The following is a 26,977-nucleotide window of genomic DNA, read 5'->3' as shown; positions in this document are numbered from 1 at the left end:
CCAGTCAGGTCTTCAGGCTCTAGGCCTGGAGCTCCAGGCTGGAGCTGGCCTCCCCATGTGCACTCCAGGAGTCCTCAGATCCTCAGTGAAGCCTTGTGACCGTGACTGGTCAGCCCTGGCTTCCCCATGTCCAGAACAGGACTCACAGACTGCAGGGGTGTTCTCTTAAGAGCTGAATTGTGCCCATCCATCCCCCAAAGTCAAGATGAAGCCCTAAGACTTGGTACCTCAGAATGTAAATACATTTGTAGATAAACCTTAAAAGAGGCAGTTAAGGGGCTTCCCTGGTGGTCCAGTGGTTAAGAATCCTCCTGCCAATGCAGGGGACACAGGTTCAATCCCTGCTTTGGGAAGATCCCACGCACCATGAGGCAACTAAGTCCCTGCAACACAACTACTGAGCCAGTGCTCCAGAACCCTTGAGCCATAACTGCTGAAGCCCGCGCAGCCCAGAGCCCGTGCTCTGCACCAAGAGAATCCTGCACACTGAAACCAGAGTAGCTCCTCTGTGCAGCGGCAGACGCGGCGCAGCCAAAAATAAAATAAACCAACAAATACATCTTTTTTTAAAAAAGAGATAGTTAAGGTAAACGAAGTCCTATGAGTGGGCCCTAATCTCATATGACTGGAATCCTTTTAAGTAGAGATTAGGACACACACAGAGGGAGGGGAGGACAGGGAAGAATAAGGCCGTCTACAAGGCAAGGAGAGAGATCTCAGAAGAAATCAACCCTGCCAATACTTTCATCCTGGACTCTGCCTCCAGAACTGTGAGATAATTTCTGTTGGTTAACTGTCCCAGTGTAAGATACTTTCCTATGACAGCCTTGGCTGACTAATAATACACACTGCATAAATAATACTCCCACAATGCCCTGTTGTTTTTTTTTTTTATTGCCATCAGAACATTTACTATAAAGTGAAGAGCCGGGACTTGGCTGGTGGTCCATTGGCTAAGATGCCACACTCCCAATACAAGAGGTCCAGGTATGATCCCTGGTCAGGAAACTAGATTCCACATGTCACAATCAAGAGTTCTAATGCTGGGACTAAAGATCCCACATGCTGGGACTTCCCTGGAGGTCTAGTGGTTAAAAATCCACCTTCCAATGCAGGGGATATGAGTTTGATGCCTGGTCATGGATTGTGGGATCTCAGCTCCCTGACCATGGGGAACTAAGATTTCACAGGCCATGGGGTAAATAAGCCCATGCACCGCAACTAGAGAAGTCCATGTACTGTCAGATCCAGCACAGCCCTCCCCAAAAAGATTCCACACACCGCAATACAGAACTGGCACAGCCAAATATTCTCCTTTTCCGCTAAAATCTCACTATTCAGGAGTTCCTTGGTGGTCTAGTTGTTGGGACTCAGTGCCTTCACTGCTGTGGCCTGGGTTCAATCCCTGGTCAGGGAACTGAGCTACCACAAGCCATGCAGCCAAAAAAAAAAAAAAGGTGAAATTGAAAAAAAAAGTGTGAAATAAAATCCTACTGTTCCAGTCAAGGTGTGTGTGTGGGGGGATCAAGAGTTGGGGGAATGGGCAGATATGGAGTCTCTCCCTATCCCCAGGTATCAGTATTTAACTCTTTACCCTAGATATTCCATTCCCCTTGCCACAGATTGCTTCAGGCACAGATGTGTCCTACTTTCAGCCAGGAAAAGGTGGCTGCTTGTAGATGAGGCCTTTGAAGGTTGGGATGTGATGTCTGGAGCTGTGGCAGCCATCCTGGGATCACGAGAGGCAAAAACCGCCTAAATTGGCAAAATAGAAGATGGACTAAAAGAGTATCTTTGCAACTTCTCTGGTGGTCCATTGGTCAAAAATCTGCCTTCAAATCCAAGGCACATGGATTCGATTCCTGGTCGGGGAACTAGGATCCCACATAATGCACTCTAGGCCTGCACACTGCATCTACTGAGCCCTTGTGCCACAGTGGGAGAAGCCTATAGGCCTCAATGAAAGATCCCACATGTTACAACTAGGACCTGATGCAACAAAATAAATATTTTTAAAAAAACAGAAAAACAAAGATGGTATTTAATGTTGAGCTCCTGACTTCCAAATTTCTCATGGAGTGAGATAAACTTGTCCTGGTGCTGGCAAGGCTGTGAGGGAAACTAATGCTCAAACTAATGCTCACTTACACTGTTTGTGGGAGTGCCACTGAGCACAAGCCTTCACAGAGGGAATCTGTATATATCTCTTCAAATTAGAAATCACACAGTCCCTTTAACACAACAGTGTGAGAAAATGATGGCAAACCTGTCATTCTCTGCTGTACAAGTTTAACAGAAAGCTGGGGCACAACTCAAGGTCTATTGCTGCTGCTGCTGCTAAGTCACTTCAGTTGTGTCCGACTCTGTGTGACCCCATAGATGGAAGCCCACCAGGCTCCCCCATCCCTGGGATTCTCCAGGCAAGAACACTGGAGTGGGTTGCCATTTCCTTCTCCAATGTGTGAGAGTGAAAAGTGAAAGTGAAGTCACTCAGTCGTGTCCGACCCTTAGCGACCCCACGGACTGCAGCCTACCAGGCTCCTCCATCCATGGGATTTTCCGGGTAAGAGTACTGGAGTGGCTTGCCATTGCCTTCTCTGCAAGGTCTATTAAGAGGTGTTAAATAAACAACAGGACAGTCACATCACAGAGGAATCTGCAGCTGTTATCAGAACAAGGAAGGCTTTTGGATACATATTTGAATTATCCTAAGATATATGTGGTAAAAAGAACTATGCCTGAACTTCCCTGGTCGTTCACTGGTTAAGAATTCAGCTGCCAATGTGGGGGACATGGGTCGATCCCTGGTGTGTGAAGATTCCACGTGCCACAGTGCAACTGGGCCCGAGAGCTGCAACAAGTCCATGTATCCCAGAGTCTGTGCTCCACAAAAGAAGTCACTGCAATGAGAAGGCCAAGCACCACAACTAGAGAGTACCCTCTGATTGCCCAACTAGAGAAAAGCACAGTAAGGAAGACCCAGCTGAAGCCAAAACATAAATAATAGACAGTTTATTTTAAAAACAGCTATGCGTACTCTCTAAGGTATATTTTGTTTTCATTTGTTGAAAAAACAGAACCTCAGTTACAATGTATCTGTGTATACACCTGTAACAGGCCAGGGTATCTCCAGAAGGGCCTAAGAGGCATCTGCAATGGTTTGAATGTTTATACAGCTCCCAAAAAACTCAGGCTGAAATCCTAACCCCCAAAGAAGATGGTGTTAGGTATAAGGACACCTTGCACCTTGGGAGGGGACAAGGTCACATGGGTGGAGCTCTCTCATGGGTGGGATTAGTGCCCTCATAAAAGGGACCCTGCAGAGATTCCTCACCCCTTCACGTGAGAACCCAGGGAGATGGCAGTCTGTGACCTGGATGAGGGCCCTCCCCAAAGCCAGCTGGGTTGGTACCCTGATCCTGGACTTCTGGCCTCCGGAACTGTTAAAGCTAAGTATCTACTGTTTCTTAAAGCGCCCAGCCTGTGGTATTTTGTTGCAACAGGCCACAGAGGACTAAAACACCCCATTAAGTCGACCAGGGTGCTGGGGGTGGTATGGGAGGGAAGCTTCTCGGTGTGGGATGTGGTGGGACCCTCAGTCACCTCAGTCGTATCCAATTCCTTGTGACCTTATAGACTGTAGCCCACCAAGCTGCTGTGTCTACGGGATTCTCTAGGTAAGAACACTGGAATGGTTGCCATACCCTCTTCCAGGGGATCTTCCTGACCCAGGGATCGAACCCATGTCTCTTATGTCGCCTGCACTGGCAGGTGGGTTCTTTATCACTAGTGCCACCTGGGAAGCCCTTAGCTTCTCAGCGTACTTACTGGTTCCTAATTCTACATCAAACAAATCTACTAGGCATTTAAAAAATCAAATTAAATCAACCAATATCCATCCTGTTTAGGTTCCAGAAGTCAGCGATTGGGTCCAGATGCAGACAGAACATACTTCTATCCCAAAGTAGAATCCCCACACTTAGCTTTCCTTGAAGAATTTTAATCACGAAGCGACCGGGGACGGGTTGGCGGGGGGCAGGTAAAGGGGGTCCAGGCTGGCTCCTAGAGGACAGTGGCTGACTCCAGGCCCCGCTCCTGGAAGTACCGATGGGGGAGGCGAGGGCAGGTTTGGGGGCTTTCACTGAAGTAGGACTTGATCTTCCCGGGTCCCTCCTGATCCCCAGTCTCCGAGTCCTCCCTGTGGGAGAGAGGTGGCGACTCCAACTTCTGGGGGATCGGCCCTCCCAGGCAGGGCGGAGCCCTGGCCTCTCACCCTCCCTTCCAGACACCTACCACGTCACGTCTTCTGCCTCACTCTCCAGGATGCTCTGGGCTGTGCGCCAGCTGAAGCGGACAAACTGGGGGAAGCCGAACACAGGGTCCACGTGCTTCCTCAACCAGGCTTTTGTCTTGGGATCTGGGGGCAGGGTCGGGTGGACAGTGGGAGAGCTCTGGGCCCTGCCGTGATGTCCCAGCTTCTCAGCTTGGCATCTGAGGGCCCACCACCTTATCTCAGGCCTCCTCCTGAGTACCTGAAGGACCCATCACTGTCTGAGACATCTTCCTGTCTCGGGACCCTTGCACAGGCTGTTCCCACTGACCCTCTGCCTGAGAACAGGTGTTCAAGGTGAAGTTCAGGGAGACTGCCTCTGGGTCATCTCGCTTACCTCCCCGAGGACAACAGGCACTGAACAGCATCTGGGGACCGCTAGGTTAACACCCATTTTCCCCACATAACCACCAACTCAGGGGGTGCAGGGAGGTCCCTGCTTGCCTTGCTCATGGCTAAATCCCCAGGGCTTGGCTCTGCAAGGCACATACGAGGTGCCCAGTAAGCAATGAACACCGCCCAAACTGTGTTTGGCCTAGACTTGGTTTTCCTCCCTTTGGCCTCACCTAAGTCCAATTCCAGACTTGCTAGGTTGCCCCACCCAACTGCCAAAGGGTTCCTTGTACCCAGCCACTGAATCATCGCCTCTGCCCTTGTGTGTCTTCAGCAGCGTTTACTGGGGATAGGGCACAGTCAATTCCACCTTACAAACAGGGAGACTGAGCCTCCTAATGAAGAGAAACAATGAATTCAAGCTGGGGTCACTGGATAGGAACTGATACCCCTCACTCTGCCCCTTAGGTCCACCACGAGGCTCTGTGCTTCGTTGGAGCTCCAGAGAGACAGCAGAGAGGGAGGGAGGGAGAAGGGAAGAGGGGCCTGCGAGCTGAAATACAGCGTTACCACACATAAGCAAGTGGCCCCCCTATCTGAGCCTCAGCCTCTTCTGCTGCAGAGTAGGCTGCGAGGAACAACATAGAAAACCTCAGAAGCATGCCAAGCCCGCCCTGTTAGTTTACTGTGGCTGCCATCTGCTCACCATTAGGGTAACCCGAGCCGTAATCAGTGTCCAGGTCCTGCAGTTTCTCTACAAACTTCCAGTTCTTCACAGCCTGGTCTCGGGCCACCTGTGGGCAAAAGAGGCACTTGGGATCTCCAACAGGCACAGTGAAGCAGCCATGCCTGCCTCCTAGCCCAGGGGGATGCTGGGAGCCGGCCATGGCCAGTGGGGGCCTAACCTTGGCACAGATACTGGCAGCACTGACCACGGGGTAGAGGGCATCTGCCTTGGCCTTGACTGTCACCTCGATGCTAGGAAAACGCTGCTGCAGTCGTTCCTGGTATGTCTCTGGGAGCCCCACGGTGTCCACAAACACCTGCCATGGTGACAGAAATGTACTCAGTCAACAAACATCCAGAAAAAACAACTGTGCAGATGACCCAGCTTCATAGTCCTTGCATCTGCTGTTCCCACTGCCTGGAATATTCTTCTTTCAGCTCATGACCAGGCCCAGGCTGCATCGTTCTCTCAGGGGTCTCAGCTCAAACATCACCTCCCAAAGAAGCTTTCCCTGATCACACTATATCCATTCTACACTTACTGGGCACCTGCTGCATGCCACGGGCTGCTCCAGGTGCTGGACACACAGCAGTGGGCTTGCCAGAGCAGACACTCTGCTGAGGGCCACAGACAGGCAAGAGGATAAATAATAAAGGACCGGGGAGATTGAGAAGAGGTTATAATTTTCAACAGTTTGGGGGTATTTTAGGAAAAGTCACTCTGAGGTGGTGACATCTGAACAAAGGCCTGAAGGAGAAAAGGGAATAAGCCATGGGAGATCTGAGAAAGAGTGTTCTAGGTAGAGGGAACAGCCAGTGCAAAGGTCCTGAGGCCGGACCATGCCAAGTACTCTGGACAGCAGTAAAGACCACATGGCTGGAACAGAAATGGGGTCAGAAAAGTAACAGGACAAGTGATCTCCATAGCTGTTATTATTCTCAAAACCACCTTTATTATTTGCTTACCAGCTGCCCATCCGTCTCCCCTGACTTGGTCATGAACCCCTGAGGGTAGGGTCCTTGTCTGTCTGTTTCAGCACTGCATAGGCAGTTCCACATTCTTTGCATAGCCAAAGGTCCTCGCACAGAGAGTCTTGGACCTGAGCCACCTCCTCAGCAAGGCCTCTCTTGTTACATTCCCTATCTCAAGTGTACTTGCCCTTCTGATTCCCTCAAAACAGTCTGTTCTTTGCTTCAGAGCACTGACTGCAATGCCAACTTCTATTTCTCTCTGGTGATTTAATCTCATTTCTTCACTTGCCTGTGAGTTTTCCTAATTCCCACGGTGCTCAGAAAATTAAATGTCAAGATTTACATTCCAAAAATATAAATGACTGTGTGGGGATCATGTGGTAGGGGAGGGGGCTGGAGGAAGATGGAGCAGGCAAACATGTGGGATTTGTTTTAGATACTAAACTTTTAGGATACAGAAAGAGATTAGATGGGGGTGAGGCTGGGGGCTCCACAATGGTCCTCAGTGGAGCACACATTTGGGGTAGAAGAAACAGTTGGGTCCAGTGGTTAAGACTCCATGCTTCCAATGCAGGGGTGGGTGTAGCTTCAATCCCTGGTGGGGGAACTAAGATCCCACATGCCATGCAGTGTAGCCAAAAAAAAGATGATACAATACAATAAAAACAGTAGGACATCAGCAGCAGTAACTCACGTTCCTGAGATATTCTAGGTATGTCTGATGCAGAGTCACCCACTGCACTTCTACACTTCTATTTTATCCTGAGATGATCAAATGGAGGCAATCTGACAGCTCACCTGGGCCACGTTCACACCCTGGTCCAACGCAAATTGCACTAGTCCAGTGGCTGTATCATGAGAGAGGGCGTTCAGGTTGTATTTGACCCTGTGGTGGTGGAGAGAACCCTGTCAACTTCGTTCCAGTCACCCATCCCTTCCAACCCACTCTGGTTGCCCCTCCTCCCGCCCCCCCCCCCACCCTCCGGGATCCCTCACCGCCCAAGCATGCTGGTAGAGATGAGGTTTGGAGACAGCACGTCCAGTGCCCAGCCCACAAAGTCCCCGTCCTCCTCCATTTTCGCAAAGAGCCTGTCCCGCTCGCTCTCCGACAGGGTCTTTGAGTCTGGGAGGAGGGTTGGGAGAGAAGGGGAGGGGCTGGTTCCCCCAGTTCCTGCTTTCCCCCTCCAGCCTGCACCCACCCGTGCCCATGCCCAGGAACCTCCTCCCTAGACGCACCCCAATGCTCACCTGCCACTTTCAGGGCCTCCAGATCTTCCAGGCGGGACAGGGGACAATAGCAGATAGCATAGACCATGGGGCCTGGGGAAGAGGGAGTCCAGTGAGCCCGTGAAAGCCGCCACCTCTATTTCATCATCACCGCTTTTTTTTCGGTGCCATCACCAATGCCATCGCCATCACCACTATCACCCTCCTCCCCGAATCTGGTGCAACCCCAGCTCCTGTTCCACTGCAACCTGCATCCCCCTTATCATGCCCCTCCCCCACCCGGCAATGGGGGCGCACCCAGCACCGGGCCCCGGCCCGCTTCATCGACGCCCAGGACGCAGGGCTCCTTGAGGCACACAGGAGGCACAGGCGAACTCAGGCGACAGCGGCCCGTATTGTCTCTTTCCAGTTCGCTGAGATCCATGCCACTTCCGCCGCCGCCACCAGCCGTAGTAACGAAGTCTGCAAGGAAAGGTCTCCCCGCGCGTTTTCTGCGGGCCCCGCAGCAGTGCCGGCTCTCGACCTATCGGCACGCAGGGCACGCCCCCAACGCTCCAGCCGCCGTTGACGTTTGCGCAGCCTTCGCCGCCGCCGCTGCCGTGCGGCTTCCTGGGAATTGTAGTTTCCGAGGGTGATCAGTGAGCTCTGCGTTTGGGGAACCGGGTGGGCGGTGTCGCTTTCCAAGCTCCGCCCCGGCGGCTCTGGAGCTTCTCCCGCCGCGGCTAGTGGGCAGACAAGGGGAAGTTGAGGGGGAGCCTTGAAGGACTCGACCTCATCAAAGCTTGTGCTGTATTTAGTCGCTCAGTCGTATCCGACTCTTTGCGACCCCTTGGGCTGTAGGCTCTTCTGTCCATGGGATTCTCCAGGCAAGAATACTGGAGTGGGTTGCCACGCCCTCCTCCAGGGGAACTTCCCAACCCAGGGATCGAACCCAGGTCTCCCGCATTGCAGGAGGATTCTTTACCGTCTGAGCCACCTGGGAAGCCCCGTCAAAGCCTAGAAGGTCAAATACCACTAGACTCCGAGAATTCGGGGTCCGCACCACTGAGTTCCCGGCTCCCATCTGGTTTCTAGGCCCTCCTGTGTTCGAGGTCCCTGGAGCGCCACACAGTCTAAGCCCCCTATACCAGGTATTCTGGCTCCCACTGGACTCAAACCTTCGGATTTGGAAGCCCCAACTCCCTCGTAAGTCACCGGAAGCGCCTCCCCCCTACCCCCACCCGCTACGTATCCGCTCTTTCGGGCTAAGCTCCTCTACCCCTGAACAGAGATCCCAGACTTCTCCAGAATCCGGCTTAGAGTCTTCGTCCATCACGCAGGCTCCCTCCCCCTGCCAAACTCAGGGTTCAAGCCCCCGCCCCCTCCTCTGTTCTTTTCCCTTTCACACGTCTTAGCGAGGAGCACGCCTCCTAGATTTGTTCCAACGAACGCATCTCTTTCTATTTTCTGCTTTCATCAGGGCTCACGCCCTCAGTTTGTGGGTTTCTGTTCCTCCATCCCCGTTTCCCCCCCCACCCCCACCGTCTATCTTCCTTTCTCCTCGGATATCAGCGGGGCTCACATCTCCTGATTCAGCTCTCCTTTCCTACGCTCTGCTCAAGCCCCAGATTCAGTGTTCCTTTTCCCGATGCCCGCCTCGTACCCGCGCCGCCACGTCCAGCCCTTCCTCTCTCCCCTACAACCCTGGGGACTCAGGGCCCCGGACAAGCCAGCCCGCCAGAGGTGGGGGGTCTGAAGGGGCGCCTCCTCCACGCCCGCTGCTCACCCGGGCTCAGAGCCTCCAGTCGCAGTCGTTCGGCTCGCAGGATGAACAATCCCGTTGCCGGCAGGGTCGCACCTGCACCAGATTCTCGCGGTCCATGAACACCGGTCCCGGCGACGTGCCCACAACTTCGCGGCTGCGCTCCTGCTTGCCCAGGTCGCAGAAACAGCGCCACTTTCCCCAAGGGCCAAGGACAGAGTCTTCCAATTCTAGGGATGGAGAGCCAGGTAGAGGGGGAACCTATATCCCCCCATTTTAAGGAGGGCGGAGGAGAAAGATACTAGCAAATAAAGAGTTCCAGACTCCGGGAGATGGTGAAGAACAGGGAAGCCTGGCGTACTGCAGCCCATGGGATCGCAAGGAGTCAGACACGACTGAGTGACTGAACAACAGCATAGATATGCTGAGCAAATGCTCAGCTGTGTTTCTCTGCCAACTATCCCGACACAGATGATCTCTAATCTTCCCAATAGTCCCAGGTGGGGAAACTGAGACCTAAGAAGAGCAACCCACCTTTCCAAGCTCACACATCTGGTGAGTGGCCCAGAGGGGCTGCAAAATGACACTTCCCATATGTGCCTGCCTCTCCAGTTGGGGGTGTGGTACAACACACTTGGTGGCCACCGTCCGAAGGTGACTCCTCTCTACAAGGGTGTGATCACAAGCCGGTCTAACAAGTCCAGTGTCACCTGACCAGCGGTGTTACCAGGTGGTAAGTTAAAGGACATAATTAGCATAATGAAGGTACTTAAAGCCCCTGGCTATGCACGGAATATAAAACCAATTATCTTGACCACTTTTAAAGCAGCTACATTTATCAGACGCCCTTTACAACTGTTCTTTTACAGACTCTTCCCTACGGCCCTAGTTGACAGGTCTTAGCTCAAGTCTGGGGCTCAGAAAGTCCTGACACCTCATGCCCACATCAAGCCTCTGCCAGACAACACTGGCTTCTTTCCATTCCTCTTTCCATCTTGGCACTTGCTATTCCGACTCCCTGGCGCGCTCCTCCCCTTAAATCTTCGCTTTTGGGGCTTTTTGCTTGTCATTCCGGCTGCACTGGTTACCTATCTTCAGCCAGGAGGCCTTCTCTGACTTTAGAAGTTTACATGCACCCTGCCTTCTCTATCTCCGCCTTTCTCAGCACTTATCCATGAATTTATGGACTCGGCTGCGTTGGTATTTATTGCCTGTCCACTCCCCTCTCCCCGTGTAAACTGCTAAAAGACACTATCTTACAGATGAGAAAACTAAGCCAAAGTAACCAGCTCAAGAGGTTCCCCCAGGGCTCAGCAAGGCAGAAATTTGAAGTCCCTGCTATCTGTAGCCAGATGGTGACGTGGGGGCAAATGAGGCCCCTTTCTGCACTGTCACATCCGCGGCCTGCAGTTACCTTTCTCCTGATGCTGCAGCCGCAGCTGCTCCCAGGTGTCCCCTTCGCCCTGCTGGCCGAAGTACTGGTAGTCGGGGGAGACCTGGGCAGGGGTCACCAGCAGCAGGAGCATCAGAGACGGCAGTAGTAGTGCCGCCCGGCTCCGGGCCATGCCGGACTCCAACCGACCCCGGCGCGCTCCAAAGAGGAGCCCCCGCGCATCACCCCCCGCGGTCGGGTGCAGTGGTCTGGGCCGGAGGCTGCGCGTCTCCCCCCGCCACTCGGGGGCGCGTGGTCGCGGCCGGCTCCTCTTCCCGTCCCCCGCGCTTCTTGCAGTGGACCCGACCGCTCGGTAAGTCCGCCCACCTCCCCGCGCCCTAGGCGTCATGGTTCGGGCCGACTATAAAAGGCGTCGCGGGCCGGGGCTAGCTTGGCCCTGCGAAATCAAGTCCGTGCATCCGGGAGTCTGTGCGTCCCGCCCTTACCCACGCAGGTATGGACACCGGGAGTGCATCGGGCTGCGAGGTGGGCCCCCTTGGAGCAGCTCAGGCCCAATCCAGACCTCAGCGCCGGCCGCCTTTGTTTTCCGCCCGCCGTAGCGGCTGCCTTTGTCCTTGCGGGAGTGGGGGTGGGGGTGGTGGGGGGCGGGAAACCGAGGCCAGAACCTTGGAGTACCGGGCGCATCTCCATGCTCCCCGTCCCCAACTCGCGGCATCTTCTGGGCGGGTGGGCTTGCGCGATCGCGCTACGACCGACATGCTAACTGGGGACCCGGAGGCAGCAGCCCGGCCGCCCTAGCTGTCCAGGTGGGCGGGTCTCCTAAAGTCTCCAGGCCGCGCCGACCTGTTCCCGGAGAGGGTGCGGGGCAGGGCTGCAAGCGTCTCCGTCGCTCTGACTCGGTAACTCGGCCGGATATGCAGCGTGACCTTGGGAAGTGAAGACAAAGGGTTGTCCAGGGCGCACTGACCCGGCGTGGGTGGGGCGGGGGGGGGTCTCAGCTTTCAGTCATGGCCTGCGGCAAGGCGCACCTCGGAAAGCCCGCCCCGGAATTCCAGGCCACCGCGGTGGTGGATGGCGCCTTCAAGGAGGTGAAGCTTTCCGACTACAAAGGTGAGGGCCTGGATGGGGGCCGCAGTGGGGGCGGGGCACAGGCCTTAGAGGGCCCGAGCCCCAACTCCTCGTCTCTTCCCCCCCTTTCCCCAGGGAAGTACGTGGTCCTCTTTTTCTATCCGCTGGACTTTACCTTTGTGTGCCCCACGGAGATCGTAGCTTTCAGCGACCGTGCTGCGGAGTTCCACAAGCTGAACTGCGAGGTGCTGGGCGTCTCCGTCGACTCTCAGTTCACCCACTTGGCTTGGTAGGAATGGAGATCACCAGCAAGGAGGGAGGGTACAGCTAAACCTACACCTCTCCAGGGCACCAGCTGTGTGTTCTGGTCAGTGGGCAACCTCCGTGTATCCCTTTCCCAGCAAGAAAATGGAGAGGGTGATTCCCAAGTACTTCACCATGATGACAGTAATTAGCCTTTGGAAAGTGCCTCCCAAAGTGGCATAGGGAGTTGATAAATGTTTTATCTCAGTTAGGGCAATGCAGCCTCCCTCCCAAGAACTATTTCAGCCAGGTGGACACTCCAGTTTAAGAGTTCGAAAGAGGAGGATGGGGACTTCAGGGCAGGTTCTCTGCCTCCCATTGCTGCTGCACACGTGAAGTCACTTTGCTAGAGAATTAACTTAGTCTTCCCAGCTGTGGGAAGCAGCCTCTGCACCCACTTCAGGGTGGGGTGGGCCGGGCTCCCTGGGACTTGCTCTCAGGTCCCTTATCTCTCACCTCCAGCACCCCGTTCTCCAGCCCTTATCACACCCAGGCCCTTATCACAGGGTAAGGACCCTGCTGCACCAGCCATCCTGAAGTCCCAACCTTCTCTCCCTCACCCCCAGGATCAACACTCCCCGGAAGGAGGGAGGCTTGGGCCCGCTGAACATCCCCCTGCTGGCTGATGTAACCAGAAAGCTGTCCAGTGATTATGGCGTGCTGAAGGAAGATGAGGGGGTTGCCTACAGGTACTGTGGGAACCTCGGGAAGCCCCCATCCTCAGGGTGAGGGGACCACTCTCACCCTATGGCTAGCAGGGAGTCTGGGCTACCTCCCCGGGTCCTGACAGTGGGAGCCCCGGCTCCTCACTGTGGACTCCAATATCTCAGGGGCCTCTTTGTCATCGACGGCAAAGGTGTCCTTCGCCAGGTCACCGTCAATGATTTGCCTGTGGGACGCTCCGTGGATGAGGCTCTGAGGCTGGTCCAGGCTTTCCAGTACACAGATGAGCACGGGGAAGGTGAGCAGACACACCTGGTCACATGTGTCCACACGTGGCTACATGTGCAGCCCCTGGGTCATGCACACATATGTTCACAGCCTGCTCTATCGCTTGTGTGGGGTGGATGTGAGTGCCCTAGAGAAGATTCAGCTCAAGGTCTGCAAGAAATTTCTAGTCTGGTGGGGAAGATACTATCCCAGTATAAGGGCAGACAACTAGGGAGGTAATAGAACTCTATAGAAGATATTTGAGAAGGCCTGTACCAAGGCAGGCTTGAACGTTAATTGGATCAGAGTTATCTTCTCCTGTGAAGGCCACTGGCCCTTGATGTCCACTGGGATGGGGGCTAAGAGAGATGTGATTAAAGGAATTAGAAATTAAAATGTCAGCCAGGGAATTCGCTGGCTGTCCAGTGGTTTCCAAACTTTTACTGCCAAGGGCCTAAGTTCAGTCCATGATCAGGGAACTAAGATTCCATAAGACACATGGCATGACCAGAAAATAAAATAGGCACTTCCCTGGCAGTCCAGTGGTTGAAACTTCCACTACAAGGGGCACAGGTTCAATCCCTGGTTGGAAAACTAAGATCCCACATGCCTTGAGGCACAGCCCCCTCAAAATGTCAGACAATCCTGCAGCTGAGCGTGGAGGGCTTCTTTCATCATGTGGCATGGTCTTAGACCTGGACCACTTGGCTCTAGGCTTTTTCTTCTGCAACTCATGCTATTGCGCCTCTCTTTGTCCCCTCACTATGGCTCTCCCTTGAACATGGCACTCCAGCCTCATGTGTGCATCCCTGTTTTTCCACAGTCTGCCCTGCCGGCTGGACACCAGGCAGTGACACAATCAAGCCCAACGTGGACGACAGCAAGGAATATTTCTCCAAACACAACTAGGCTGGCAGATGGTGGCAAGCCTGGGCTCTTGGCCCGCCTCTATGCCCCTACCTGTGTATCCTGTACTGACCCAGGAACTGCCAGACCTGCTCCTTCAGACTCCACAGTCCATGACCACAGAGGGTTAGGCCAAGTCCTTCTCAAGCTCCCAGCTGCGAGCTGGTGAATGGTGACCCCTCCTTGGAGCCCACATAACTGGGAACAGGCCTATAGGTGACTAATAAAGTATTAGGGACAGACCTAAGTCTTGTGTTTGTGTGGTTTGTCCTGGTGTGGTACCACACTCGCCGCTTTCTCCAGGCTGTGGCGTGGGAAACTGACATTGTAGTTACCGATCTCCACCACAAGGTGGCAGCCTTGCCTCATGCTCACTGCTTGCTTTCTCCGTGGCCCGAAGGGGAGGAGGTTGGTGCTGCTGCCCCTTGCAGGGAGCAAGTCCCAGGCTGCCTTACTACCTGAAACCTGGCCAGGCAGGGCAGCGCCCACACCTTAGCAGCAGCCAGCCTGGGTTAAAAAGCCGCTTAGGAGCTGTGTTCTTCCCTGGCTCTTTTCAATAGCAAAACGGGAATAAAGACAACCAATGGGAATGAAGACAATGCATGTTAAAAGAGAGAAGTATGTGAAGATCAGGACTCTTAATGGTTATTAGGACCAGGTCCCTGGGACTGGAATCCTGGTGGCTTAGTAAAGAATTGCCTGCAATGCAGGAGTCACAAGTTCGATCCCTGAATCAAGAAGATCCCCTAGAGGAGGAAATGGCAACCCACTCCAGTATTCTTGGCCTGGAAAATCCCATGGATGGAGGAACCTGGCAGGCCACAGTCCATGGGGTCACTAAAGAGTCAGACTTGGCTTAGTGACTAAACCACCACCACCATTAGTAGTACTCCAGCCTAATGCCCTCCAAAGTCACTCATCTCAGCCTTGGAGTTTTTATTCTATTGTTTTTAAAATTTTTAAATTATTTTGAATGCACTAGTCCTTCATTGCTGAGTGTTGGCTTTCTCTAGTCACAGCGAATGGGGGCTACTCTAGTTGCGGCGCATAGGCTTCTCTTCTGAAGCAGGGGCCCTAGTAGTTGTGGCACACCACACTGGCTTAGTTGCTCCGCAGCATGTGGAATCTTACCAAACCAGGAATCAAACTTGAGTCCCCTGCACCAGCAGGCGGATTCTTAGGCACTGGACCTAAGAAGTCCTTGGAATTTTATCTATACTCCTCCACAAGGCCCTACTTGGTCTTCCCTGACCTCATCTCCACCTCCGTGGGTTCACTCCATTGAAGCACGGTGGCTTCTTGGTGTTCTTTAACCGGCTGGTCTTGTTCTGGCCACGGAAGCTTTGCATATACTATTCTCTCTGGCAGAACTCTGTTACTCAGGACTTTCTCAGGGATCAGCTGAAAAATCTCCTCATTAAAGCTCCGTGTTCCCAATTCGTTCTCTAACTCAGCTCACTTCCCCTGCTCCACCACGACCGTTGTGACCAGTATTTTTTCCTCTTCCTGGCACTAACCACCATCTCCAAATCATGTTTGCTTGTTTATTGTCTGTCTGCCCTGGTCCAGCTAGTGATTCCAGGACCGGGTCGTTCAGTATTTTATAAACAAATTAATGAAGCGTCTGTTCTACCGCACCTAGGCCCTGTGGCCTGCTTTCGCAGTCTGTGTTTTTCTCTGCTGTTCTGGGGGCTTCCAGCTCCGAAGCCTGCCAGATCCCCATCGGGGCTCGCCAGTCGCCCTCCCACCCGTTCAAGCTGCGGGGGAGGCAGCCCCGTGCGAGGGCGGCGGCGGCGCCCGGCGGCCCAAGCAGCCGCCCCGGCAGGACCAGACCTGGCAGTCGCCCCGCTCCCGGCCTGGCACCCGGGAGGGGAAACTGGCAGGCGGGCACCGCCCTTCCTGGCGGGGGTGGGGAGGGGATCGCGGTGGCAACGACGCGCAGGCAACTGCATCCCCCCGCCCGGGTCAGGTCAAACGCAGCGGGCGTGGGCTGAGCAGGACCTAGGCACCAGCCCGATGGGGGAAACTCTGGGGTGGCTCCTGGGGCTCTGGAGCGCGGCCCGCCCACCGCGGACGCTCTGGACTCAGGCCTGGGGCTTTCCGGGCCTCGGCAGCCGCCAGCCTGGGAAAATCCCGGCCCCCTTCCCGGCGCCGCAGCCCTGCCCGGCAGAGCGGGGGAGGGGATTCCCGGAATCTGCCCGGAGACCGCTGTCGCGTCACTGGGCAGAATCAGCCCATGTTTGGACAGCGCTTCCGCAGCGTCAGCGGGGAAAGCCCCGGCGCGCGCGGCTGGGCGGTGCCGCGCCTGCGCGCCGAGCGTTTCGCCCCAGGCATCCTGTCCCCTGGCGCTGGGGGGGGAGGGGGGCTGGACTGTGTACCCGCCCTGGACCTTCCAATCCGGGAGATCAGGAGACGCGAGAAGGGTTGGACACCTGGGCTGAGGACGCAAGATGCCTGAACAGAACTGGCGAGGGTGACACAGTTATAGGAGCAAGCCACAAACAGCCGTGGGGTGGGGGCTGCCTAGTACTCCCCTCCCTCCGCCCGTCCGGCTTGAAAAAAAGACAACAGAAATTAATAAAGAACTTTTTTTTTTTTACTTAAATAGATTCAATAAAAAGTAAGGACAATAAACGAACTCACACATAAACACAGCTTAAAATAAATCCTTTAGAAACCGACTGCGTGTTTCTTCTCCACAGTACGGTGCAGAGAAGGGAGGGCAGGGGGCGGGGGTCCCCTCCCCAGTATCCCCGAGGGCTAGAGTACCGGGCGGCGGGGCCAGCTCCGCCGCAATCGCCCCCTCCTCCCCTCCCTGTTAAATACACAAATATATTATATTCAATATGAACTGAGTTCTGCAGAAAAAAAATTTAAAAAAAAATAGTGGAAGGGGGGCTTGTAAACGTTGAGGTGGAAGGACTGGGCGCAGAGCGGGCGGGCAGGAGTCCAGTGTGGTTTGTAGCGCCCTCAGGCCCCGGGGCCAGTGCCCACCGCCTGCCCCCTCGCCCCATGGGAGGCGTGCGCCCAGCCGTCCAGGTTGGGGAAATGTCCGTACGGGGGATAAGGGGGCGCTCAGAAGGCGTGTCCCTTGACCCCAAGCAGCAGTTGGCAGCCGTTGCTGACGTGGGTCATGACCTTCTGTTTGAGCTGGGCCACCTGCTCCCGGAGGAGGCCGGCAGTGCTGGACAGCCCCGCGTTCTCGGCCTTGAGTGTCTTCACCTTGTCCTCCAGGCGCGCGATGCGCTCCAGCTTCCGCTTCCGGCACTTGGTGGCCGCCAGCCGGTTTCGCAGACGCTTGCGCTCTACTTTGATGCGCTCCTGGTCTTCCATGTTGATGGGCGACACCGGCGGCGTGGCATCGCGGCTGCGCGCCTCAGGCACGGTCTGCGGTTCCTCCTTGAAGGCGGAGGCGCCACGGCCCAGGCCCAGCTGCGCCGGGTGGCCGCCGGCGAAGGGCGGCGCGTGTGGGAGGTAGCTGATGGTGGCCGTCGGGTACGAGCTCCCTGTCCCGACGGCGCCCCCGGCTCCTCCGGAGGGCGCAGAGGCCGGAGAATAGCTGCTGAGGTTGGTGTAGACTGGAGGCGGCTCCGGGCCGGCGTAGACGCCCCCGGGCCCGGCTGGGGGGCCCCCGCTGGCGCCCAGGGACACGTTGGGGGGCGTCACGTGGTTCATCTTGTGCAGGTCGTCCAGCGCTTTTACAAAGCCGTCGGCGAAGCCTTCCTGCTCCTCAGTGACGCCGCCCCCTGCGCCCCCGGCACCTCCACCGCTGCCACCCCCGCGGGGGTAAAAGTACTGTCCCGGGGGCGTGGGCGTCGTCGTGATCACGCCGTTGCTGTTGGGGACGATCAGGCGCTCCAGCTCCGATGAGGCGAGCTTGAGCGACGCGCCTGTGTCCGAACCCTGGCTGGAAAAGTAGCTGCCTCCGCCGTTGCCCTCTGGGCCGGGACCCCGCGCACCGGGTGCTTTGAGATTTCGGTAGGGGTCGGCCAGGTTGAGCGCCAGGCTGGGTTTCAGGAGTTTGTAGTCGTGTAGAGAGAGGCCGCCCGGGGTCCGGCCGTATCCCGCCGCTGCGTATGAGTCGTCGTGGTAGAAGGGCTGTTCCATTTTAGTGCACATCCGGGCGGCCCGGGCGGTCTGAGGGGGTCCCTGCGGGGCCGCCCCGGGCCTCACTGCGGCGAGCCGCGCGCAGTCCGCAGCTGTGCCTGTATCGGGTGTCTGGACGAACGTTCCTGAGGGCTGGCACTGGTCGGAAGAGGCCAGTCGGAGGCTGTGCGAGGAAGCTCTGTGCGGCTTCTCGAGCCCCTTTGCCCCTCTCTGGCGCGCTCGTTTTCTTGGTGTCGCTTCCCCCTTGCTCCCCGCTCCCCGCTGGTTCCGGTGCTGGCCTGACCGTGCTCAAGGTCCCGGCCGCTCCGCCAGAGCCACAAGCCTTTATACCGCGGTTGTCAGCCGCGGAAGTGCGCTCTGATTGGCTGTCGCCCGAGCCAGGCCCCCGCGCCCCCCTTCTGGAGCGTGGGGAAGGGGAGGAGGCGGCTCGCGTCATTGTCAGGAAGCGCGTGTCCTTGTAAACAGCGGCCACGGGCTGGGTGGCTCGGAGCGCCTTCAGGGGGAGGGGCCAGAGGACCCTAGGGTGCGTGAGGAAGGGGGTGCTGGGGCGATCCGAGGCACACCGGGAGAGGTTTCAGGGAGAGTGATGATTTCCCTGGAGTACGCGATAAGGGATACGAGGAATTGGTACTGAGCAACTCTGTGTGTGTTGGGGGGAGGGGGTGGTCCCGGGATGCACACGGAAAGGCCTGAGTGATCTGGAGTCTTTCAGAGGTGCTGGAGGGCTGAGAATACACAGAGACCCCGCAAAGGAGAGACAGGAAGATCAAGCTAGGTAGATGGGGAAGCGAGGGAGGAGACATCTGACTCAGAAACTGAGTGGGGGTCCTGGGTACAGAATGGTTGAGGGACTGGAATTTTATCGGGAGAAGCTGAACCCAGGTAAAATAAGGAGGAGCGATCAAAAGTGTACCCGGGAGAGGCTGGAGGGTCCACTGTGCAAAATATGAGTCGGGGTCCTGGAGTCCACCGGAGAGAGACAAAGTCCCCCACAAGCGGGAAGGAATTGAAACTAGAAATGCATAAAGGGTCCCTGGGGTACACTGAGGCAAGGAAAATACGTAGGGTAGAAGAGTGGGATACTGTCAGAGGTTGGGGGTCACTGGGGTCATCTGCGAAGTGATGGAGAGAATTAGAAGGGTCGAGGCACCCTTTCAATTGAGATAACATCGAGAGGGTCCCCGGTTGAGACCCGAGAGAAGGCGGGGTCTTTGAGGATCCTGGAGACCTTCCATGATCGGCACCCCCTCTCGTGGGTGCCTGTATACTCCCTACCCCAAAGCCCTCCCTTAGTGACCCTGAGGTTGACCGACACAGTGTCGGCTCCTGGTGCCTAGACCCAGCCCGACGGCTGGGGCGCGGTCGCCCAACCCCACTCCTTCCTTAGAAACAGGCTGGGGAAAGAGCGCCGCGGCAGGAAGTGTGGCAACAGCCCCGGGGGACGGAGCCCTGCCCTGCCTCCGTCACTCGAATCCTACAGGACCAGGCGCCCCGCCCTGTGTCCGGCGGGGTTCAGCGCCTCGGAAGAGGAACCTGAGCAGGCGACCCCTGAGGAAGCCAGGGGCGCTGAATAAGCTCAGCTGCAGAAGTCTCCAGTCACCGATCCCCACCCCAGTAATGGTTCAGTCCTCGGAGCCCGCAGGCAATGGCGGAGGCTGGCAGTCCCGGACGATTCCACTGGCCGGAGGGAAGGGGACCCACCGGGGAGCTGGGCCTGGTCGCCAGGGCAACAGGCTGGAGTCCGCAGGCCGGACTGGGGGCGGGGCGGCCCCCGGAGTCTCGCCCCGACGCCCATATAAGGGCACAGGAAGGGGTGGGTCTAGCGCTTTCCCGGGGCCGGGGGCCCCGGTATCTGCCAGGTCCCAGGGCACGCCCGGGCCCCCGGACGGCTAGTCCCGACCAGCCCCGGCCGCCGCCCCCGGGGCCCCCACGGCCGCCTGGCCCGGCCCCACCCAGCCACTCTGAGGCCGCGTCCTGCCAGGCCCTGCCTGGCCCGACCCAGCCTGGCAGGTCCCCGCCTGCCCGCGGGCCTGGGTCGGACTTCGCCCCCAGCCCGACGGGCGAAGAGGGGGCGGGCCAGTGCCTCGAGGCGACCCCGGCGCCTGGGCGGGCTGACACGGCTGCCTCTTACCTCGAGCTGGGTGCCCTTACTTTGTGCCAGGAGGTCTGGCACATACATCCGTAGGGGCTGCGGTGCCCCCTCCTTCACTCACGTGGGTGAAGGGCCCTACTCCTGTTTTAGTATGGGGGCTCCTCACCATCCAGAATACCTAAAGGGGGATCCATTCCTCACCTTAGGTGTCTCCCTCATCTGAGGGAACCCCTCCAGAGCCCCTTCCCCAGGAATAAGGGAAGGTTTAGATGGTGAGGCTTCGATTTAGACTTAAAGTGGAACTTCCAAGCAGATAGGATACCAGCCACTAAAACCAAAGATGATCTGTCTCTCAGAAAGTGAAGCCTCTATCTTTGGGGAGATAGAAGTTTCTTTAGGGCAGAGAGAGGCTGGGGGAGAGAAGCTAGCCAACCTTTACAGGTCAAGCACAGAGCTCACCAAGTGTGGAGAAGCAAAACGAAAGAAGGCAAAAGAGAAACTGAGCTCTGCAGGGGCTGGGGAAGTCCAGCAGAGCAGTGGCGCGTTGGGGAGGAAGGTCCCATGAGAAGCTGGGGGTGTCCCCATCTTTGGAGGGTCCTTGTGACCCCTGGGTACACCCTCCCCTCCTCCCTTGCTTGAACTGCTCCCCTCCCCCGCCCTAGGCTCAAGGGAGATTCCAGTGGCCGCTGAGTCTGGCAGGCATGTTGCCAGGTCTGTGTCTCCCGCCCATGCTAATAACTGCAGCTGACATCTGGCTGGGCCCTGCGGGGGTGCAGCGGGCAGCGTTGGGGGGCTGGGCAGGTCTGACCAGAGGGCAGCATCTCAGGAAGCCAACCTGCAGGTCCCATGGGCCAGGAGGCCACAGTGAGTCAGCCCTGACCAGTGCTGAGGCTGGCCATGCCAGGGGAGTCCTGGAGAGAGGTGAGACTGTCCCAATGAGAGTAGTGATGGAGGCCAAGGACCCAGCAAGGAAAAATGGATGTATGGGGGTGGAGGTTAGGGCAGGGAGAGCTGCAGGGTTGGAGTCATGCAGACAGACAGCACGACTCAGAGACACTTAAGACAAGCAGACAGAGAAACAATTATTATTTTAATAGCTAACACTTATATGGCTCTTCCCAGGAGAAGGAAATGGCAACCCACTCCAGTATTCTTGCCTGGAGAATTCCATGGACAGAGGAGCCTGGCAGGCTACAGTCCATGGGGTCCCAAAGAATCAGACACCACTGAGTGACTAACACACACACACATATGGCTCTTACCATAGGCCAGGCACTCTTGAAAGTGGTTTACATAGAATAACTCATTGCCTGCTTCCAACAACCCAGCGAAATGTGTGCTATTTGCTATTAGCCCCCTTTAAGAGACTAGAAAACTTAGGCACAGTAAGGTAAGGAACTTGCCTCGTGTCCCATAGCTCAAAGTCCTGGGGTTGACCTGAAACCTGAGCTGTCTGGCTCGAGTGTTAGCCACTTTTGTGTAGATAATCACAATCAGAGTGACATATATGCAGTACCAACTGTATGCTAAGCTCTGCAGGCCCCTTCATAAAGGGTCTCCTTTATGGGGGTTGGGCACAGGACAGAGGGGTGCTGGTGTGTTTGGGGGCAAGATCAACATGCTCTGTGCAGGAGTGTTTGAGCAGGGGGTGGGGATTGGGCCAGGAGGGAGGGCGGGGGCCCAGCTGAGCTGGTACAGCCGGTTCCAGGCCCCTGCCAGTCTCACCCTTGTGGCCTGGGCACCACCCCCTCATGCCGCCCCACTGGCGCCAAGGCCAGCCCCGTGAGGAGGGTGTGAGGATAGCCCCCTCCTCTGTCTGCACTGAGCACCCAGACTAGCAGCCAGGTACTGCCCAGGCCATGGGCTTCAAACCAGCATCTGGCTAAGGAGACTGTGCCCAGGCTTTCCTCATGCCCAGAGGCCCGGGACCTGGGGGACTGGATAAGGAGGAAGTTTACCCACCCCCACCCATGGGTCTCTCTGGGGCTTTTGGCCTTGGCAGGAGGGACTTCTCCTTCTTATAAATAGCCTGGTGACCCCCCTCCACCCTGGCCCGACTGGCCGGCAGGGCCCTCACCAGGAAACTGGGCTGGGGGCTGCCTGTGAGTCAGCCAGTGGGCAGGCCAGGGCGAGAACCCGCAAGTCATAGCACCCAGGCTCCCTTGTCCCTGCCCCTGGGTGTGGACAGACAGCTGGCAGGAAAAGGCTGAGAATCACGGAGGCCCTCCCCCAGGAGCCCCTAGCTTGCCAGCCGCATCCCTCCCTCACCTCTGTGGTTTGGGGGGTCCCTATCCCTCTCCTGGGGAGGAAGCGGCTCGGTTTTCTTAGAAGCAGGAAGGAGAGTCTGTCCTCAGGCTGACTAAGCTTGGCATGAGGGGAGTTTCCTACAAGACTGTTTCTGGTCCCCCCCCACCACTGCTGGTGAGGTCTTGGGGGGCCCGAGCATGGCTGAGATCCCGGGTGCCCCATTTATAGCGGATGTGTTGAGAAAACAGGCCCATACCCCACCAGGGACCTAGGCTGCTGAGCTGGGCCTCCTAGGAGAAGAGACAAAAAGCAGTCTGGGAGGGAGGTGGGGGGAGGTGTTTGGAGAGAGTAAACACCAGGATCTCTGGGTGGGGGCAGAGAAGGGCTGGCCAGCCCAGAACCCCACAGTACCTCCTCATAGTCCAGGGGCGCGCATGTGTCTGGCTGGCTGTGGGTTTGTGTGTGGCTGGCCTGTCAGGGCGTGTGATGTGAGAGTGTGTGTGAAGCCTGTCTTCTCAAGGCATGTGTCTGTGTGCTGGCCCAACCCTGCAGGGGTGTGTAGGGCCGGTCTGCTTTGGGTGGGGGGATGGAGGAGGGAGGGGGAGTGTGTCTGTGTGTATGTATATGGCCTATGTGATAGGTTGTATTGTGGCTGGCCTGTACACAGGAGTCTAGTGTGTTCTGGAGTTCTTTTTGCTAATCTATTCATGTCTGGTCTGTCCATGTGTGTGTGTCTGTATGTGAGGTTTACGGCTTGCCTGTGTGAGGTCTGTGTGTGAGGTCCATGGCTGGTGTGTGTCTGTGACCGTCTGTGTGTGTCCATGTGGGCTCTGTGGCTGGTGTGTGTGCGTGTGTTAGCCAACAGGTTCTGTCAGGGTGTCCTTGTGCCAGTGTGTTAATGAATATCTGACTGGGGCCTGTCCATGCTTCTCTGGGTTGGGTGTGACTATCTGGCCAGACCATATCTGTGAATATGTCAGTCTGTCCGCTTTCATATACCCAGTCTGTCAGAGGGTCTGACGTGCGTGTTATCAGTGAGGTAGTGTGTATCTATAAGGCTGATTTCTGGTGTCCTCAGAGCTTGTCTGAGTATGTATGCAACTGTGTGCGTGTTGTTGGGGAGTGGCGGCCGGGGCTGTCTGTCATGGTCTGTATGTGTCCTTCCTGTCCTTCTCTCCAAACGTTTATGATTGTCTCTTTCACCTCTGAGTTATCTTTTTGAATTGGTGATCCTGCTGGTGTGTGTGTGCGTGTATGCCTTTGTGGCCTTCTCCGGTGTGTCAGGATCTCACGCTGTATCTGAACATCTCTTGTGCACTTCTTGGGGCACTTGCACTGAAAGTGTCCCTTATCTCTGAGTCTATCCACATGCCTGTGTTGCCCACTTGCGTCCGTGTGTCCGTCCTGCCTGTGTGTTTCTGGCCTGTCACACTTGTCTCAGGGTGCCTGTAGACATGTGACTGTCTGCCAGGCTGTGCACTTCTCTCCTGAAAGTCAGTATCCTTGTGCTTGTCAGTGTGTCCATCTTGCCTGTATGCTGAGTTCACTTATCTGTGTCATTCACTCCCTGCCTTTATGCTTCTGGCCTGTCAGTATCTTCATGTGTTTGGCAGGATTTAGGTCTTCCTCTTTGGCCTACCCTGTCACCGTGTCTGCATCTGACAGCCGTCTTTACCCAGATTTGTGTCTGACCCTGTCAGTGTGTCCCCATTTGGCAGTCTGTCTGTGGCCAGGGTGACAGGAGTTTTTTGTGTGTAGACTGGCTTTCTCTCGGGGTGACTGTGTATGTGTATGCTCCTTGCCGCCCCTCCAAGTCTGGCTTCTCTGGGCCATGTTTACTCTGCCCCCAGCCGACTGCTGTCCTGCCCGGGGAGGGGCTGACTCTCCCGTCTGTCCAGCCAGGAGTCCACAGGATGTTCCCGAGACGCTGTCTCCGCCGACATCCCCTCCCTTGGGCCACCCTCGGGTCAGGACCCAGGCGTCCAGGGCGGTGGGGGTGGGGCCACAGCGTATGTGGGGGGGCATGTCAGGGCCCCGGAATGAGGGTGGGGGGGTGGGGAGGCGACGGCCCAACAGGTTCCGCCTCATTCCTGCCCCGCCTCTCACTTCCTGGGTGCCTGCCCCGGGCAGGGGGTGGACGGGATGAACTCTATGGCCTCAGAGCGCCTGGGTGGGGCCTGGACTGTCCCACAAGTACTCACTTCTGCTGGGCACCCGGCACCCAGGCCTGGGAGACAGGAGGCGCCTGGGTCTTTTTACCGACCAAGTCCCCTTTCTGCTCCTGTGCCCAGCTCTGGAAAAGAAGTGTCCCATCTATTATTCACCTAATCTCACAATGCCACAATAAACTGCTCAAAATTATCCCCCATTTTCAGATGGGGAAACTGAGACCCAGATAGCAATGAGGGCAGAGGCAGGATTTGAACCCAACTCTGTACCTGCCACCCAAGACCCCCAGTCAGCTCACCAACAGCCTTCCCTCCCCTCTCTAAGTATGAACCCAGGCCCCCACGAGGCCCGGCTCAAGGGGGCGCCTGGCTTGCTCTGAGTCAAAAGGGGCCCCTGGATGAAATGAATAAGAAAACGGCTTTAACCGTTTCGTCGCCAACGGGCTCTGCCAAAACTTCCTGTGGGCTTGAGGGGGAGGGGCTGGGGACTTGGTTCCCGGAGGGTTTTGGGGGGGTTAGGTACTGCCAATTCAGGGGTGGGGGAAAACGCCTCTAGTGACCTTGGTAAGAGATGGCTGAGGGAAAACACTAGACACCGACCCTCGCTGGAGGGAGAGCCCCACCCTTCAAGCTCCAGGTCCCCAGTACTGGGTTCTCAGCCCCCACTGCCTGGAAGGGGGTCTCAGAGTCCACAGCCCCCTCCCCAGGGGCTTGAGTCACACACGGGGAAAAGCCGCGAGGGGTGAGTCACGGGGTGGAGAAGGGGGAGCGAGGTCTGCTGTGGCCAGGGGACCCTCAAGCTGGCCTGAGTCACGCAAGCCCCGGCCTCGCTGACCCCAGCCCCTTCCCCGGAGATCAGGAGCGGGAAGCCTATTATCGGTGGACTGTGGAGTTAAAGGAAGAGCCGGGAGAGGGGAGGAAGCACCCGGCTGCGCGGGAAGCTCCGGTTCCCATGGTAACTGGGGGGTGGTTGTCTCTCGGCTCGATGGCGGGGTTCCTCCCTCGTCAGGGACGGTCCCCGAGCACTGGGGAAGCCCCCGCGCGCTCTGTCGAGGGGCCACAAGTTTCAGGTTGGGCAGGAAGGGGTTAACGGCGCTGCGTCCCGCCCCACCCCCCTGCCAGGGTTTCACCCTCGCCCAACTGTCCCGGGCAGGGTGGGGCTGCGCCCAGCGCTCCCCCGCGGCTGCCCACGCACGCACGCACGCACGCACGCACGCAGCTAGCCCATTTCCACCCTCTCCCGGCGCTCGCAGGCAGGACCGCGTCGGGCTCCACGCAGGCAGCGACCCCCGTCGTGCCTCACGTCACGCACGACGCACGCGCCCCCGCAGCGCAGGGAGCGGGGCCCAGAGCAGCAGAGCTCGAGGTTCTTGACACCCGCGGAGCACATCACCGCCTCTGCCTCCGCTAAGTACGCTGTCTTGTGTGACTTTGACACCCCCCCACAAGGTCACAAACTCTCGATCTACAGTGTCACGAGGACACAAGATACACCTGCCACACGTTGGCACAAACCTTCATTAATCCAGGCAGCCCCGCAGCGAATGCGGGCAGGGTCACACTGTCACACGCCGTTTGTGGTAGGGACACAGGCAGGGCCATCTTTGTACACAGGTGACATATACAGACACTCCTATAAAGCCACACCATCAACACAAAGTAAGACGCAAACAGATAAAGTCTCGGACCTCAGGAATCTAGTTGTCATGCAGCCATTCCCCTCACATGGAGACTGTAGAGTCACAGACACATTGTGGGGACAGACTTGATGGTCATACTGTCCACATACATCACATTAGGGCACAGAAAGTAAGACAAACCCACAAGGCTGCATACAGGGACACCAGATTGTCTCGGGGACATGGGCAAACCAAGGCCACCCATGACAGCCTCATGCTATCGCAGAAAAACACATGACATAAAGTAGGACACGGTCCCAGAAACAAAGGCATACTGAAGTACTGATGATCAGTCATTCACTGCTTACACAAAGAATGGCATAGGGATATAGACACAAAGTAAGGGTTTCCCTGGTAGATCAGTTGGTAAAGAATCTGCCTGCAGTGCAGGAGACCCCAGTTCGATCCCTGGGTCAGGAAGATCCCCTAGTGAGGGAAATGGCAACCCACTCCAGTATTCTTGCCTGGAAAATCCTATGGACAGAGGAGCCTGGCGGGCTACAGTCCATGCGGGTCCCAAGAGCCCCACACGACTTAGCGACTAAACCAGAACCAAGGTCCCATAAAGAAAAACACGTGCCCTAGTCCCTGACAGCACACCCCTCCTCCAAAAAAACCCACCAAATCACACACACATAGCCTGTTGTGTAAATTCCCAGGGCCTCAAGACTCACCAACACACAGGTCGATGCAGACACAAGCTTGTGCACACACAGTCACAGACCCACCATCTCCCATGTACATAGATGTGAACA

The 26,977-nt window shown here is 56.6% G+C and overlaps 4 protein-coding genes across 5 annotated transcripts; 1 reads left to right on the top strand and 3 right to left on the bottom strand.

Annotated features, from left to right (window-relative positions):
• Positions 1-2,997: 2,997 nt before the first annotated feature.
• RNASEH2A (ribonuclease H2 subunit A) lies at positions 2,998-8,019 on the bottom strand. The gene is made up of 8 exons (XM_055429582.2): positions 7,886-8,019; positions 7,610-7,681; positions 7,358-7,484; positions 7,160-7,247; positions 5,569-5,706; positions 5,370-5,457; positions 4,294-4,417; positions 2,998-4,198 (listed from the first exon to the last, which is right to left on the bottom strand). Exons 1-8 carry the CDS (start codon positions 8,010-8,012, stop codon positions 4,063-4,065), a joined length of 900 nt encoding a protein of 299 aa, XP_055285557.1. The 5' UTR covers positions 8,013-8,019; the 3' UTR covers positions 2,998-4,062.
• Positions 8,020-8,058: 39 nt separating this feature from the next.
• On the bottom strand, positions 8,059-11,146 carry THSD8 (thrombospondin type 1 domain containing 8). Of its 2 annotated transcripts, none has more exons than XM_055429585.2 (3): positions 10,744-11,146; positions 9,354-9,559; positions 8,059-8,197 (listed from the first exon to the last, which is right to left on the bottom strand). In XM_055429585.2, exons 1-2 carry the CDS (start codon positions 11,108-11,110, stop codon positions 9,360-9,362), a joined length of 567 nt encoding a protein of 188 aa, XP_055285560.1. In that variant the 5' UTR covers positions 11,111-11,146; the 3' UTR covers positions 8,059-8,197; positions 9,354-9,359. The 2 variants fall into 2 exon arrangements, with proteins under 2 accessions (XP_055285560.1, XP_055285559.1); XM_055429584.2 differs by having other exon boundaries at positions 8,172-8,310.
• Positions 11,112-14,176, top strand: PRDX2 (peroxiredoxin 2). The gene is made up of 6 exons (XM_055429583.2): positions 11,112-11,215; positions 11,721-11,832; positions 11,926-12,079; positions 12,660-12,782; positions 12,924-13,054; positions 13,847-14,176. The coding sequence occupies exons 2-6, from the start codon at positions 11,730-11,732 to the stop codon at positions 13,930-13,932; spliced, it is 597 nt and encodes a 198-aa protein (XP_055285558.1). The 5' UTR covers positions 11,112-11,215; positions 11,721-11,729; the 3' UTR covers positions 13,933-14,176.
• Positions 14,177-16,503: 2,327 nt separating this feature from the next.
• JUNB (JunB proto-oncogene, AP-1 transcription factor subunit) lies at positions 16,504-18,347 on the bottom strand. Its single transcript, XM_055429581.1, has one exon. The coding sequence runs from the start codon at positions 18,046-18,048 to the stop codon at positions 17,005-17,007; it is 1,044 nt and encodes a 347-aa protein (XP_055285556.1). The 5' UTR covers positions 18,049-18,347; the 3' UTR covers positions 16,504-17,004.
• Between the last annotated feature and the right edge of the window lie 8,630 nt (positions 18,348-26,977).

Source organism: Moschus berezovskii, chromosome 8, assembly GCF_049115385.1.
Source record: "Moschus berezovskii isolate FMDL1 chromosome 8, NW_MosBer_1.0, whole genome shotgun sequence".
NCBI classification, from domain to species: Eukaryota; Metazoa; Chordata; class Mammalia; order Artiodactyla; family Moschidae; genus Moschus; species Moschus berezovskii.
This window is presented reverse-complemented; position numbering and strand designations above follow the sequence as displayed.

Excerpts from the sequence above, each read along its gene's own strand:
- RNASEH2A (XM_055429582.2), bottom strand. The coding sequence starts at position 8,012 with ATGGATCTCAGCGAACTGGAAAGAGACAATACGGGCCGCTGTCGCCTG. Across the intron at positions 4,418-5,369 it reads CGGCTCGGGTTACCCTAATG|ATCCCAAGACAAAAGCCTGG; the intron begins GTGAGCAGATGG and ends CCCTGCCCCCAG. Across the intron at positions 4,199-4,293 it reads GAGGCAGAAGACGTGACGTG|GGAGGACTCGGAGACTGGGG; the intron begins GTAGGTGTCTGG and ends TCTCTCCCACAG.
- THSD8 (XM_055429585.2), bottom strand. The coding sequence starts at position 11,110 with ATGACGCCTAGGGCGCGGGGAGGTGGGCGGACTTACCGAGCGGTCGGG. Across the intron at positions 9,560-10,743 it reads GCTGCAGCATCAGGAGAAAG|AATTGGAAGACTCTGTCCTT; the intron begins GTAACTGCAGGC and ends CTCCATCCCTAG.
- PRDX2 (XM_055429583.2), top strand. The coding sequence starts at position 11,730 with ATGGCCTGCGGCAAGGCGCACCTCGGAAAGCCCGCCCCGGAATTCCAG. Across the intron at positions 12,080-12,659 it reads CAGTTCACCCACTTGGCTTG|GATCAACACTCCCCGGAAGG; the intron begins GTAGGAATGGAG and ends CCTCACCCCCAG. Across the intron at positions 13,055-13,846 it reads CACAGATGAGCACGGGGAAG|TCTGCCCTGCCGGCTGGACA; the intron begins GTGAGCAGACAC and ends GTTTTTCCACAG.
- JUNB (XM_055429581.1), bottom strand. The coding sequence starts at position 18,048 with ATGTGCACTAAAATGGAACAGCCCTTCTACCACGACGACTCATACGCA.